The following is a 14,991-nucleotide window of genomic DNA, read 5'->3' on the forward strand; positions in this document are numbered from 1 at the left end:
AAAAGCCTATTAATTCCCCATAGAGATGCCCGAACGAACCTGAGGTAACTTATTTCCCGGGTTTTAGGACTACAAGTTGGCGCACTCAGACAATGGATAATAAAGTATTGCTCTTCCTAAGTCACGTTTCTCTACCTCTGCGTTGGTGCTTATGTTCGCTGCTCTCTGTCACTCACTGGTCTCGTGTGTTGTAAAGACTGTACTGGTTGCATTGCTAATGATTTTAAATGTATTTTTATTTAACTAGGCAAGAACAAATTCTTATTTACAATAATGGCCTACTGGGGAACAGTGGGTTAACTGCCGTATTCAGGGGCAGAACGACCATGTCAGCTCGGGGATTCGATCCAGCAACCTTTCTGTTACAGGCCCAACACTCTAACCACTAGGCTACCTACCGCCCCAAATGATGACAGCGCCACAGAGTTTTAATTGATTCTCCAGAGAGCCCAACTCTCAGTCCTCCTACATTTGGCTGGCTGGTAAGAGAAGTTCCTCACACAACACGTTTTAACTAAATGGCCTGTTTAAAACAGTCTGCTTGATGCCTCTACGTCTGTTTTTGAGGTTGAGCTGTGTGGCATTCAGCCATGCTTATTATTGACCCACACACAGTCAGACAGAAGTAATTTGTATATAAAGGCTAGTTTTTTTTTATTGATCTGTTCTCATCGGTATTCTGTCCCCTTACACTGGCTGAATGCCACTAGTCATTTTGTGGACATGTGGCTTTTTAAGTTATTTGGAGAGAGACGAGGTGAAAGAAATGAGAATCTGATGAATGATGGGCTGAATAAAAACAGGAGCGACGCTCATGATGGAAATCTGTGACGTTGACCTGGGTTTTATTACTGCCATATAGAATATGACTGAAGGCACTTTTGATACTCTTCTTTTATGAAGTTTCTCTCACTCTGCCCTCTCCCTCTATCCTTCACTCCACCTCTCGCTCTCTCCTCTCCCTCTATCCTTCACTCCACCTCTCGCTCTCTCCTCTCCCTCTATCCTTCACTCCACCTCTCGCTCTCTCCTCTCCCTCTATCCTTCACTCCACCTCTCGCTCTCTCCTCTCCCTCTATCCTTCACTCCACCTCTAGCTCTCTCCTCTCCCTCTATCCTTCACTCCACCTCTCGCTCTCTCCTCTCCCTCTATCCTTCACTCCACCTCTCGCTCTCTCCTCTCCCTCTATCCTTCACTCCACCTCTCGCTCTCTCCTCTCCCTCTATCCTTCACTCCACCTCTCGCTCTCTCCTCTCCCTCTCTCCTTCACCCCACCTCTCGCTCTCTCCTCTCCCTCTATCCTCTCCACCTCTCCCTCTCCTCTATCCTTCACTCCACCTCTCGCTCTCTCCTCTCCCTCTATCCTTCACTCCACCTCTCGCTCTCTCCTCTCCCTCTATCCTTCACTCCACCTCTCGCTCTCTCCTCTCGCTCTATCCTTTACTCCACCTCTCGCTCTATCCTTTACTCCACCTCTCGCTCTATCCTTTACTCCACCTCTCGCTCTATCCCTTTACTCCACCTCTCGCTCTACCCTTTACTCCACCTCTCGCTCTATCCTTTACTCCACCTCTCGCTCTATCCTTTACTCCACCTCTCGCTCTATCCTTTACTCCACCTCTCGCTCTATCCTTTACTCCACCTCTCGCTCTATCCTTTACTCCACCTCTCGCTCTATCCTTTACTCCACCTCTCGCTCTATCCTTTACTCCACCTCTCGCTCTATCCTTTACTCCACCTCTCGCTCTATCCTTTACTCCACCTCTCGCTCTATCCTTTACTCCACCTCTCGCTCTATCCTTTACTCCACCTCTCGCTCTATCCTTTACTCCACCTCTCCTCTATCCTTGACACTCTTCTGCTGCTGCTGTGATTGGTCATGCTATGATTGATGAAGGGCTTGTTGTGACCATGAGAAGATCATGGCTGTGTCTATCTTTCTTGTTTGCTTTGGTCTTTTTCTCTTTAGTTTCTGGTCAAAAGTAGTACTGAATGGAGGCCATCTTTTGGACAGGCTGTTTATGAGTTCAACTGAAAGATGATGTTTGGCAAATAAAATGCCAAAGCAAAACCTAAAGCTCTTCTTACTTCTGTATTTTGGATTGGTACCCCTCTGTTTCTGTTTTCCAATTCCTGTGTAAATCTCCTTTCTGAGAAGGTGCTCCGAAGGGCTGTGTGGGGATGTGGATAACTTGTTTTTTCACAATGTTGCATTACGTCCATGAACCATGAGAGGCCTTTCCATCGAAGTACAATTTGCTCCTTTCTTGCCACATGCTTTTTGCATGTACAGATATCAGGAACAACTAGATGTTTAATGGTATACTATTATCTATTTGATGATATACTATGTCCAATATCGTACCATGTTCGTTCATCTCCATGTCTCTGACATCATTTCAGAAACCTAATTGCGAGATCTGAAAACAGCAGTTGGTGGAGGGAACCCCTGAAATATTGAAGAATTAGAGCAGTTTGCTGCTGAGAAGTGGGTCAATTGTCAGTAGAAAGGTGCACCAAGCTCATTGATGGCTACGAAAAGGCATTTGTCTGCGGTCATCTTGGCCAAAGGCTGTGCAACCAAGTACTAGCTCCGGGGCGCCAATTTTGTCATTGACATTTGTGTCTTTTCAAAATGTTTACAATTAAACTTAAGTTTACAATAAAGAAAATTGGTTCCGCAATGTTAAATTCAATAAGGTGTGGTGAATTATTTTATTTAAAAAAAAAAATGTCAACCTATTTTAGACTGAGTCCTGCAGGAGTCCCGATTTGAATATCACTCTAGTATATGCCATACAGTTAGTGTTTATAGCAGGTAAATGAGTGGTCAAAAACATCCATATATCAGTAAATCTTGTTGCCCTGTCACTGAGCTACCAGCCATTTTCATTACTGTCAGTAATCTGCCTGAATTAATGTGTTTAAATATTAGTGGTGGCCTGAGGAAAGTCAAACTATTAATGATGAAGTCAAATCTTACCTGATTTGACTGGCCTTGATGTTGCCAGGGAAGCGTGTTAGTGATCGATTACTACCGCCAAACCGAGAGGAGGAGAGTTTTATTCAATCTGTTCTCGGCAGCATATGGCATCGGGTCTGTCAGACAGGCTGAGGAATGGGCTCACTAATGTGGTGATCACTGATCTACAGGACGCTCCTACGGAGAGACCGGTACTGAGCTCCCATGGAAATGGAGAAAGAGTAATGGGACTATCCATCTTACACCATCTATCGTTCCTGGAACATGGAAGACGGTCGAGAAGCAGGGCTTGGTTACATGTAACATACAAAACAAATGTATGTGCTAAGGATGTTCAGGTTCATTTGCAATTAATTTACTTCTGTCTGTGTGAGACAGGCTAACTCCCACATGTGTGACCCCCCCCCACATCAAGCATTCTGGGGCTTTTTGCTACTTTGGCGGTCACCTAAAGGTTTTTTTCATGGTAATCGTTTCCATGGCGGCATTAAAACAATTGAATGGTCATTCAAGAGGTTCAGACCTGCCGTTGATTTTTCTATTGTGACTCAAAGGCCAGTCTTATCTGCTCACAAACCTCCGTTATCACTGTAGATGGAGTGCTGTGATTTGCTGTGTGATGGACCATGAACAGGAAGGAATGTGGGTATTGTTTCCTAAAGACCAGCGGTGTTGTTGTGTAAATGTGACATTTTGGATGGTAGGACTTAAAGCTCAGAGGGCTTTAGAAGCCAAACGCCAGAATTGTAGCAGGCAGACATTCTCCCAAACCGTAGCTGCATTATATGGTGTATTTTTCAGTCCCTCCAGGATTCTGCTATTGCATAATTCAATGTAAAATCAACCAATCCACACACATTATGCGAGAGCTCGCAATTTTGACCAATCACCGCACTCTTACCGCATAAAATAGTCCAATCAAAAGAGGATTTGCAATTTTGAGCACTGTTACCATGGGAAACCGCCCAATCAAACCACATAAGAACAAAATTTATTTCCCCAGGTGTCAGCGTGTGAAGCTGAAATTTGATGACGGGCAGATCAATGAACAGGAATCCATCTCATTTACCAACAGTTGTCATAGCTGAAGACCGTGCAAAACTATTTCCAAATGTTTTACATCAGAGATGTGCAATTTGGAAGAGGGTGGGGTCCACAAAAAATATGAACTCATCTTGAGGGGCTGCAGTGGTTCGCGGCTCTGCAATTCTACACATTTTGTCATGGATCGGAGAAGTCTTTGCAATTGTGCAACTAATTTTCTGCAATTCTACACATTTTTCTATATGGAGGAGGGAGAGAAATATTTGCAGTTTTTAATATGAAATCTGAGTGAGATTGTTGGTAACTTGACAATGATTACTACAAATTTAGATGGTCTTGCCAGCTAATTTACCAATCCAAAATAATTTTAGCTGACATTGTTAATTGAGTGACATAAGGAGGGAAACTGCTTATGCACAACCACATTTAGAAATTGCACCTTTTTGTATTCTACTATTGTAACTCTGAGCTGTAAGTAGTTTTTTTGTGTGTTTTTCACCTTTATTTAACCAGGTAGGCCAGTTGAGAACAAATTCTCATTTACAACTGCGACCTGGCCAAGATGAAGCAAAGCAGTGTGACCAAAACAACAACCCAGAGTTACACATGGAATAAACAAACGTACAGTCAATAACACAATAGAAAAATCCATGTACAAGTAATGTGCAAATGGAGTAAGATTAGGGAGGTAAGGCAATAAATAGGCTGTAGTGGCGAAATTATTACAATTTAGCAATTAAACACTGGAGTGATAGATGTGCAGAAGATGATGTGCAAATAGTTCAGACCCCGACTGAGTTTGGAAATTGATCCGCGTGCCTACAAACGGGGGGCTGCCAGTTGACCATCTCTATTTTACATGAAAGTGGGGGTGAATTGTTGTGCAGGAACACAAGAGAAACTTTGAATCTGAAAAGAATGTTCAAAGAATGTCCGCACAGCCACCGCAGCAGCGGAAGTCTGCAGATAGCCAAAGCGATAGCAGGGACATCTGTGGTAGTGATGTGCAGTTTGCAAACGATTCATTCTTTTTGAACAACTATTTTTATTGATTTGAGAATAATCATTATTATTTTTTGTTTGAGCTGCTGGCTGCAATGAATCAATAAATCACAATGAAGGATTGAGCCACTCTACTCCTCCGGCTGAGCGCAGCGGCTTCAGAGATATTTTGCTGGACCCTGCTTATATTCTGCTTAAAATCCTACTAGAACTGAGCACACACTACTTTTTATTGCTTTATATGATATGAACATTTTTTAAATGTAAAACAGCTGCAGAATCAAGCATTCTTTGCAGCATATGTCACCCCAAAAAAACATGTACAAATCCTGGAGGTATGATTTTGTGCTTGCGTGTGTGTGTCATAAAGAACATATGGCTTAACTAACATTCTATTCAAAGGCGCCTTGAATCTCAGTCCAATGCTTATTGTGTCCCCTGTGTTTTAGCTGTGTATTTATTCTGCTCTGTATTAGATTGGTGTCCCTTAGGAGGTGCTCTGTGTAGGAAGTGTCTTTCTTGGTTCAGTGGTACTCCATTTTCTTTCAGCAATATTTTTTACAACTGGATTTCACAATAGAAAATAATGGATTTATTGTGAAGGTTTAGGCTATATTACATGGATTTATTAGACTTTTTAAAATGGCTTGTAGCCAGGAGATGCTAAATGTGTTTATGTTAATTCACGGTCAATTACCATGAGACCGACTTTATTTGCTTGACGATCACCGGCTGACAACATTTCGTGACGCCACAGTCCTATGTCCAATCAGCTGAATCTACCACAGGTGGACTCCAATCAGCTGAATCTACCACAGGTGGACTCCAATCAGCTGAATCTACCACAGGTGGACTCCAATCAAGTTGTAGAAACATCTCAAGGATGATCAATGGAAGCTGGATGCACCTGAGCTTAATTTCGAAGTCTCCTAGCAAAGGGTCTGAATTTTGACACGTTTGCAAACATTTCTAAAAACCTGTGTTCTCTTTGTCATTATGGGGTATTGTGTGTAGATTGCTGACAATATATATTTTTTTATGCATTTCGAATAGGGCTGTAACAAAATGTGGGAAAAGTCAAGGGGTCTGAGTACTTTCCGAATGCGCTGTATACAGGGTATAGGGTGCAATTTGTGACGCACACTGAGTCTTCTCTGTCCGGTAGGCTGGCTGCTGACTCACATTTTAAAACGTCAGGGCTGGTTCCATCCCTGGAGGTCTCAGTTTACGAGAAGCAGCCAAATGTATCCGGTTGCCTAATGGTGTGTTGTTGCCAACTGGGTGACCTTTACTTTAGAACTCATGCAGCCTTGTTAGCACTGTGATTAGCGAGGCTTTAGCATTCTGCCATAAACCCCTGCTAGCAGTTATGCCGTCATCTGCTTTAGCCGATCTATCTGGAGTAGGTGAACTTAGTTTTATGTTCTTTGACCATTCAGCCTTGTTGGCTTCTTAGCGGTTTAGTTATCCGGCCCTTTAACATTACTCCACCATTTCATTGTCCTTGTGGTTTGTGTCCGCCCTGAGATTGGAAGGATGGGAGTTCGATCCCCGAGTCATACCAAAGACTATAAAAATGGGTTCCGGTGTGTCGCTGCTTAGCATTCAAGAGATCTATTTGTGTTAAGGCCCAACGATAGACTGGCATTCTGTCCAGGGGGTGTACTTGTACATCAAGCTGCCTCACGCTACAGAAACAGGAGATAGGCTCCTGCTCCAGTAAGTCGTTCCGGCTCCACAACCCAAGGCTCATGCAAGACTACTTGCCATAGGACACTGCTTGGACCTCCCGGCCTTTAAAACTCCTATAACCCGGTTGGCGTTGTGTACCTGATCAATCCTACACTGCCTGCAGTCATCTGATCTGATAGGGTGTTTACTGGCATGTAGTCGTGGCTGATGTCAGTAAAATCCGGGGACAGACAGGATTCATCCCCCAGTATCTCTAATTGGATCAGGAGGTGTTCTGCTGAGATGTGAACATCTCACCAGTACATGATGTCTCCGTGTCCTCAGAAGCTCTTGGGTTGAGTTCTAATTTGATTTGACTGGCGACAGCAGCAAGATTTCAAATACTATTTGAACCCAGGTATTTTTCCTCTGACTAATTAGAACTGTTCTGGACTGAGTTGCAGTATATCCTATGTTTTCATCCAGTCAGCCATGTCACTTGGCACATCTTGTACTAATGAATGCTAATGATATGTCCTTCAAGGCCAGAGTTTCCCCTTTGACTTACTGAGTGTTCAGTCCCTCTTGACTCCCTCAGGAGAATTGACTGTTACTGGTCGCATCACATCAATGGTGAGTCAAGCTGCTCATTAGTCTGTGTAATGAGGGATCCAGTTGAAGTCGGAAGTTTACGTACATCTTAGCCAAATACATTTAAGCTCAGTTTTTCACAATTCTTGACATTTAATTCTAGTAAAATTCCCTGTCTTAGGTCAGTTAGGATCACCACTTTATTTTTAGAATGTGAAATGTCAGAATAATAGTAGAGATTTTTTTCAGCTTTTATTTATTTCATCACATTCCCAGTGGGTCAGCAGTTTACATGCTACCAAATACTAATTGAGTGTATTGCCTTTAAATTGTTTAACTTGGGTCAAACATTTCGAGTAGCCTTCCACAAGCTTCCCACAATAAGTTGGGTGAATTTTGGCACATTCCTCCTGACAGAGCTGGTGTGACTGAGTCAGGTTTGGCGGCCTCTTTGCTTGCACACACTTTTTCAGTTATGCCCACAAATGTTTTATAGGATTGAGATCAGGGCTTTGTGATGGCCACTCCAATACCTTGACTGTGTTGTTCTTAAGCCAGTTTTGCCACAACTTTGGAAGTATGCTTGGGGTCATTGTCCATTTGGAAGACCCATTTGCTTTATGTCTTGAGATGTCGCTTCAATATATCCACATCATTTTCCTACATCATGACGCCATCTAATTTGTGAAGTGCACCAGTCCCTCTTACAGCAAAGCACCCCCACAACATGATGCTGCCACCCCCGGGCTTCATGGTTAGGATGGTGTTCTTATGCTTGCAAGCCTCCCCCTTTTTCCTCCAAACATAACGATGGTCATTATGGCCAAACAGTTCCATTTTCCTCCAAAAAGTACGATCTTTGTCCCCATATGCAGTTGCAAACCGTAGTCTGGATTTTTTTTTTAAGTTTTGGAGCAGTGGCTTCTTCCTTGCTGAGCGGCCTTTCAGGTTATGTCGATTTAGGACTCGGCTTGGCTGATTTCTTTTGATTTTCGTATGATGTCAAGCAATGAGTTTGAAGGTAGGCCTTGAAACACATCCACAGGTACACCTCCAATTGACTGATTGTCAATTAGCCCATCAGACGCTTCTAAAGCCATGACGTCGTTTTCTGGAATTTTCCAAGCTGTTTAAAGGCACAGTCAACTTAGCGTATGTAAACTTCTGACCCACTGGAATTGTGCTACAGTGAATTATAAGTGACAATTGTTGTAAAAATTACTTGTCATGCACAAAGTAGATGTCCTAACTAGAGGTCGACCGATTAATCGGAATGGCCGATTAATTAGGGCCGATTTCAAGTTTTCATAACAATCGAAAATTAGCATTTTTGGGCACCGATTTGCCATTTATTTTTTTTATTTTTTACACCTTTACTTAATCTTTACTTAACTAGGCAAGTCAGTTAAGAACACATTCTTATTTTCAATGACGGCCTAGGAACGGTGGGTTAACTGCCTCGTTCAGGGTCAGAACGACAGATTTTCACCTTGTCAGCTCGGGGGAACCAATCTTGCAACCTTACAGTTAACTAGTCCAACGCGATAATGACCTGCCTCTCTCTCGTTGCACTCCACAAGGAGACTGTTAAGCGAATCCAGTAAGCCAAGGTAAGTTGCTAGCTAGCATTAAACTTATCTTTATAAAAAACAATCAATCATAATCACTAGTTCACTACACATGGTTGATATTACTAGATATTATCTAGCGTTTCATATAATCTGACTGAGCATACAAGTATCTAAGTATCTGACTGAGCTGTGTTAGGCAGAAGCAGGCTTGTAAACATTCATTCAAACAGCACTTTCGTGCATTTTGCCAGCAGATCTTCCTTGTGCGTCAAGCATTGCGCTGTTTATGACTTCAAGCCTGTCAACTCCCGAGATGAGGCTGGTGTAACCGAAGTGAAATGTCTGGCTAGTTAGCGCGCGCTAATAGCGTTTCAAACTGCACTCGCTCTGAGCCTTGGGGTGGTTGTTTCCCTTGCTCTGCTTGGGTAACGCTGCATTGTTGTGGTGGCTGTTGGCGTTGTGTTGCTGGTTCGAGCCCAGGGAGGAGCGAGGAGAGGGACGGAAGCTATACTTTTACACTGGCAATACTAAAGTCACTATAAGAACATCCAATAGTCAAAGGTTAATGAAATACAAATGGTATAGAGGGAAATAGTCCTATAATTCCTATAATAACTACAACCTAAAACTTCTTACCTGGGAATATGGAAGATTCATGTTAAAAGGAACCACCAGCTTTCATATGTTCTCATGTTCTGAGCAAGGAACTTAAACGTTAGCACATATTACACTTTTACTTTCTCAACACTTTGTTTTTGCATTATTTTAACCAAATTGAACATGTTTCATTATTTACTTGAGGCTAAATTGATTTATTGATGTATTATTTTAAGTTAAAGTAAGCATTCATTATTGTTGTAATTGTCATTATTACAAATATATATTTTTTTTTACATCGGCCTATTAATCTGTATCGGCTTTTTTGGTCCTCCAATAATCGGTATCGGCAGCGTTGAAAAATCATAATCGGTCGACCTCTAGTCCTAACCGACTTGCCAAAACTATAGTTTGTTCACAAGAAATTTGTGGAGTGGTTGAAAAACGAGCTTTAATGACTCCAACCTAAGTGTTTGTAAACTTCCGACTTCAACTGTATGTGTGAGTGTCTGTCTGAGACTGATGAGCCAGGTAACACTGACTGATGAGCCAGGTAACGCTGTCTGTCTGAGACTGACTGATGAGCCAGGTAACGCTGTCTGTCTGAGACTGACTGATGAGCCAGGTAACGCTGTCTGTCTGAGACTGACTGATGAGCCAGGTAACGCTGTCTGTCTGAGACTGACTGATGAGCCAGGTAACGCTGTCTGTCTGAGACTGACTGATGAGCCAGGTAACGCTGTCTGTCTGAGACTGACTGATGAGCCAGGTAACTGAGCCAGGTAACGCTGTCTGTCTGAGACTGACTGACTGAGCCAGGTAACGCTGTCTGTCTGAGCCAGACTGACTGACTGAGCCAGGTAACGCTGTCTGTCTGAGACTGACTGAGCCAGGTAAGACGACTGATCTGTCTGAGACTGACTGATGAGCCAGGTAACGCTGTCTGTCTGAGACTGACTGATGAGCCAGGTAACGCTGTCTGTCTGAGACTGACTGAGGCCAGGTAATGCTGTCTGTCTGAGACTGACTGATGAGCCAGGTAACGCTGTCTGAGACTGACTGAGACCAGGTAACGCTGTCTGTCTGAGACTGACTGATGAGCCAGGTAACGCTGTCTGTCTGAGACTGACTGATCCTGAGCCAGGTAACGCTGTCTGTCTGAGACTGACTGATGAGCCAGGTAACGCTGTCTGTCTGAGACTGACTGATGAGCCAGGTAACGCTGTCTGTCTGAGACTGACTGATGAGCCAGGTAACGCTGTCTGTCTGAGACTGACTGATGAGCCAGGTAACGCTGTCTGTCTGAGACTGACTGATGAGCCAGGTAACGCTGTCTGTCTGAGACTGACTGATGAGCCAGGTAACGCTGTCTGTCTGAGACTGACTGATGAGCCAGGTAACGCTGTCTGTCTGAGACTGAGGAACAAGTGTTTGGTTTTGAGTGTCTCCTCCCTTATCAGCTGTGTTCCAGGTCTCTGTCTGCTTCTCGCCTTTCACACCTCAGTACAAATTAGACAGATATGACTGCGCCTTCCTGTGATAAGCATCAGACAGACACAGCCTTGCCCACCCGGTGTAAACACGGCCCACCCTCCCGGTAATGACCACCACTGTATAGTATTCTCTCTGATCTGGAGGAAAGGGAATATTTAAGCCACAATCCACTTTTCCCCTAGTCTATGCATTTTGTTCCCCTTCCATCTTCTTCACGCAACAAAAATCTTTCAGATTGTCTTGAATAAATCATGAAAGGGAGAGCCAGACAGCCGAAGGGTGTAAATCTGCTCCGCTCCCAACAGCCTAACTTTCAGACTGTGTGCCGCGACTGATCAGCATTAATCAACAACGCTACAGAGATTGATATTTGCAATGGCTGACAACTCATACTTTGCTCAGGGATTTCTGTTGTGATCAGAATTGAGATTATTTAACCCCCTCCATTTTAGTCGTAGACAACAACAAAAAAGGCTAGAACCTATTGAAGGAGTAGTTCACTATTTTACAACATGTTTGATGATTCCTCACCCTGAAAGTAGTCTATGGGTCAGGAGAAATTGCAATCCATGGCTTGGTTTTTCTTAAACAGCCACAACAAACTTCAGCTAACTATAGCCACCGCTAGCTAAAACTCAATGGTAATGATGAGGGCATTTTTTAAATGGCAAAATCACCTTTAAGAAACATTCAAACCATATATGGTGTTGATTTTGCTCATGGGGGATCACATGACCCAATCCCTTCCATTGATTTTTGGCTAGTGGTGGCTAAAGTTAGCTGAAGATTGTAGTGTCTGTTCACAGAAAGCCAAACTATGGATTACAATTTATCCTGGCCCATAGCCTACTTTCAGGGTGAAGAACATGACATGTTGTAAAATAGTGGTCTACTCCTTTAAGGTATATATTTCAGTGTTGAAGGTGGTCTAAGCATAGGGCAGGCTATGTCTTTTTGATTCATCTTGAACTTATACCTAGATTGCACAGTATCATGACAGCTGAATGTACACTAATGTTGTGGATGTGCAGTAGTTACTAGCTGCATTACAGACATAACAAGATGATTACAGTTCTCCTAATGGTCTCTTATCGAGGTAGGGGACTCCATTCACACATCACTGGGTTCTCACTAGACCCTGTGCAACACTGCATTTCTTTACATTTATTTCATCAGAGCTTTATTACAAGTCCTGAATAGTTAATGTTATGCCTAGCCAGTATTGCCAATTTGTTTCGGATTCTCATCAAAGAGCTGATGTCTTGATAACATATATTTTAATAATTTCCTGATTTAAAAAAAAATGTAGTTTCATCATGTAAGCCTGTTACTTGTGTTAAGTTATAATGGCAATGATCAAAAGCATGAAGTCTAGATATGTAAATTGCATGAGTGCAATGACAAAAAAACGTGGTGACCTTTGAAGAGATACTTCGGGATTTTGACTATGTCTCTGCGTTCAGTATGAAAGAAGTTGGGAGGTAGTTTCGTGAGCCAATGCTAACTAGCGTCAGCTCAATGACAGGAAGTCGATTGTAACAACTAGCACGCTAGCCGTTACCATAGACTTCCAGTCATTGTACTAACGCGAGTTAGCATTTGCGCTAACACTAGTTAGCAACTTCCTTCCTTAAGATGTGGTTGTAAAGTAGTATAAGGCCAGTGAGGATGCTAAGAGACTTTGTTGAGACCTAATAGCACATCAACATCTAGTAGAACTCCTCAGTCACCATGGTGACTCATGCTCACCCAATGATCTCTCAACACGCTCCAGGTTATTGATCACATAGTGACCAGATCAGTGGAGTCCGACCCTAGTGGACAGCCGTCTGACCTCTGTCTGACCTTAATGAGAAAGAATACGGTCGCTACTTCACAACCAGATATAACCCAACAAAGGCTAGACGCTAAAATGGTTTGCTATTAGCAACAATAGGTTTAAATGGAGAAATGATTTAACACTGCTGCAGTGCTACGGGAGGGAATGGACATGACACAGCTCTTTCTTATCTTTGATTGATAGAATCACATTATGGTTGAAATTAGCCAGCTCGTCCGTGCTCTCTGTAATGAAAGCTCTACCAAAATGCTTTCTGTGTATGTTTTTCGGAGGAGAACTCATTTTGTCAGTGTGAATCTGTCGGATGTTTGATTACACAACCAGACTTGACAATGATTCTTTAGAGTCCGTCCTTGTTTCAGTGGATAGCCAACTCCTCTTTTCAGCTTTCAGCTCTCGCCTCTTCAAACCAGCACAAAAGCCCAGCATGACTAAGAGAAGAGCCAGCCTTGTGAAAAATAAATGGAAAAACATGACCAGTGCTCAGAATGCCGTGTCCCCGAAAAACCGACACATCATCTGGCTCCAAGCGAATGAGAAGCCTTTATCTTTGAGATTAGTCTCATTGTATCTCCTCTCAGTACAGAACAGAAGGGAACGGGGCAGTCAAGGAATGTCTCCCTCGGAGTTGGTTGTAATGAGATGGCCATTGTGTCTCTGCCTTCACAGGATAGAGACAGATAAGCTTTGGAGATTGGCCTACTGTCTTCCGCAGATGACAAGAACTGAGCCCCGTGCTTCCCCTCGCCTCCTCTTCTCACCGTCCCCTCTTTTCCACTCTACCACCCGAATAGGAGGCTGCCAGAAGAAGACATCAATGTATCACATTTGACAAGGGCCAGTGGGGGGATACAAATAATTCAGTATTCAGCATGGATCATCCAAGATTTCCATGTTTCTACAATGGGAAGAAAAAGCTTTTTGTCTGTGAAATTGTGTTGATTTTAGCTTTCTGAGTAATCTCAGTAATCAGACATAATGAATGCCTGTGAGTGGCTCTCCCTCCCCTTCCTGGTTGGCTTTGTCCCAGCTGGACTAGGTTCAGATTGTTCCAGCATTGGGCTGTGTTCTGAGTTCCGGCCTAGGGACCAAGCCAGGCTGTACCAATCAGCCTGTGTTCTGAGTTCCGGCCTAGGGACCAAGCCAGGCTGTACCAATCAGCCTATGCCTGCCAACCAACCAGTCAGACAGGCAGTGGGAACATCTCGATCAGTCCGGGTGCCTCTGACTGAAACAGATCCCAGGTTGTGGGTGGGGAACCATAGCAAAGCAGAAGTTTCCCATCACCTTGACAAAAATGGCAGACGATCCATAGACCAGTCGCCTGCCTGTGATGGTGGTGATGAAGAGTTTGAGGCTCTGTTCATTTGGTTTATTTGCCTGCATGCAAACAGGCTGATTTAGTTTTATTTCGATGCTGGTCTAAAGCCTCCCTCTGAACTGACCAAGCTGCCGGGGCCAGATAAGAGAGGCTGCTATTCGATGTGTAACGCCAAAGGCTCTTTAATCAATGGGTGTCTTTTTAATATGTAGTTGTGGCGTCAACTCTCCTATGCTTGGCCCTGCAGTGATGTGGAGAGGATTGCCTTGCAACTGAAGAGCAAGATGTGTTTCTCCATTTCGAGAGCTTAGTCAAGAAGTTATACATTTGACATCTTCACTGTTGGTTTTATAACTAGCAAAGAAATAGTCTATGGAAAAAGTTTACTGATTTTACAAGACACCAACCAACCCTCCTATACACCTTGTCTTATTACATCCCAACATCAATATTTTCCAATCAGTTTCCAGTCTCTAAAAGGACAAACCCAGCCATGACAGTCTCTCATGTTGACCCTTAACATCAAGCAGACAGACTTCACAGTGGATTAGAGTCGAGCCGATGCTAAAATACCACACCTCTGCATGTCTCGCCCCATAATCCTTTGTGTCTGATCAGATTGAGGTGATGGTGTTTGCTTCACTGCTTGCTTTGTTCCTAACTCATTCTGACCTTTTTCCTTGTTCCACATCAGAAATCAGATGTCCTTTTTTAGGACTGACTGATGTGTGTTCAGGAGTAGATTTGTAGAGGTTTCACTTCCAATTATTTGAATCTGTTTCCCTGAAGGTGTTGGCTACAATTCTCATATTCTCCGCCTTCTATTGTGTGTGCTGCAGAGAGTTTAAGCACAGATGGAACAATGAGAGATATTTC

At 43.3% G+C, this 14,991-nt stretch overlaps 1 protein-coding gene and 1 long non-coding RNA gene across 7 annotated transcripts in view; one reads left to right on the forward strand and one right to left on the reverse strand.

The window, feature by feature from the left end:
* LOC118371750 (RNA polymerase II subunit A C-terminal domain phosphatase-like) overlaps positions 1-14,991 on the forward strand; it is a 127,875-nt gene that overhangs the window by 24,891 nt on the left and 87,993 nt on the right. The window contains exons 12-13 of one of the 6 annotated variants that reach the window (XR_004823073.2): positions 369-482; positions 2,405-2,691. The exons of 3 other annotated variants lie outside the window; for them this stretch is intronic. Coding sequence is in view for 1 of the 3 variants with exons in the window: in XM_035757322.2 (XP_035613215.2) it covers positions 13,464-13,478 (15 nt within the window). In the remaining 2 variants the exon portion in view is untranslated. Of the gene's footprint in view, positions 1-368; positions 483-2,404; positions 2,692-13,463; positions 13,704-14,991 lie in introns of those variants that run through there. 2 more of the 6 variants (XR_008070879.1, XM_035757322.2) reach the window with 2 other exon arrangements.
* On the reverse strand, positions 493-1,427 carry LOC127909348 (uncharacterized). The gene is made up of 3 exons (XR_008070888.1): positions 1,340-1,427; positions 1,129-1,239; positions 493-1,091 (listed from the first exon to the last, which is right to left on the reverse strand). It is a non-coding gene; the product is annotated as an uncharacterized LOC127909348 (long non-coding RNA).

The sequence above is a fragment of the Oncorhynchus keta genome, chromosome 19 (genome assembly GCF_023373465.1).
Source record: "Oncorhynchus keta strain PuntledgeMale-10-30-2019 chromosome 19, Oket_V2, whole genome shotgun sequence".
NCBI classification, from domain to species: Eukaryota; Metazoa; Chordata; class Actinopteri; order Salmoniformes; family Salmonidae; genus Oncorhynchus; species Oncorhynchus keta.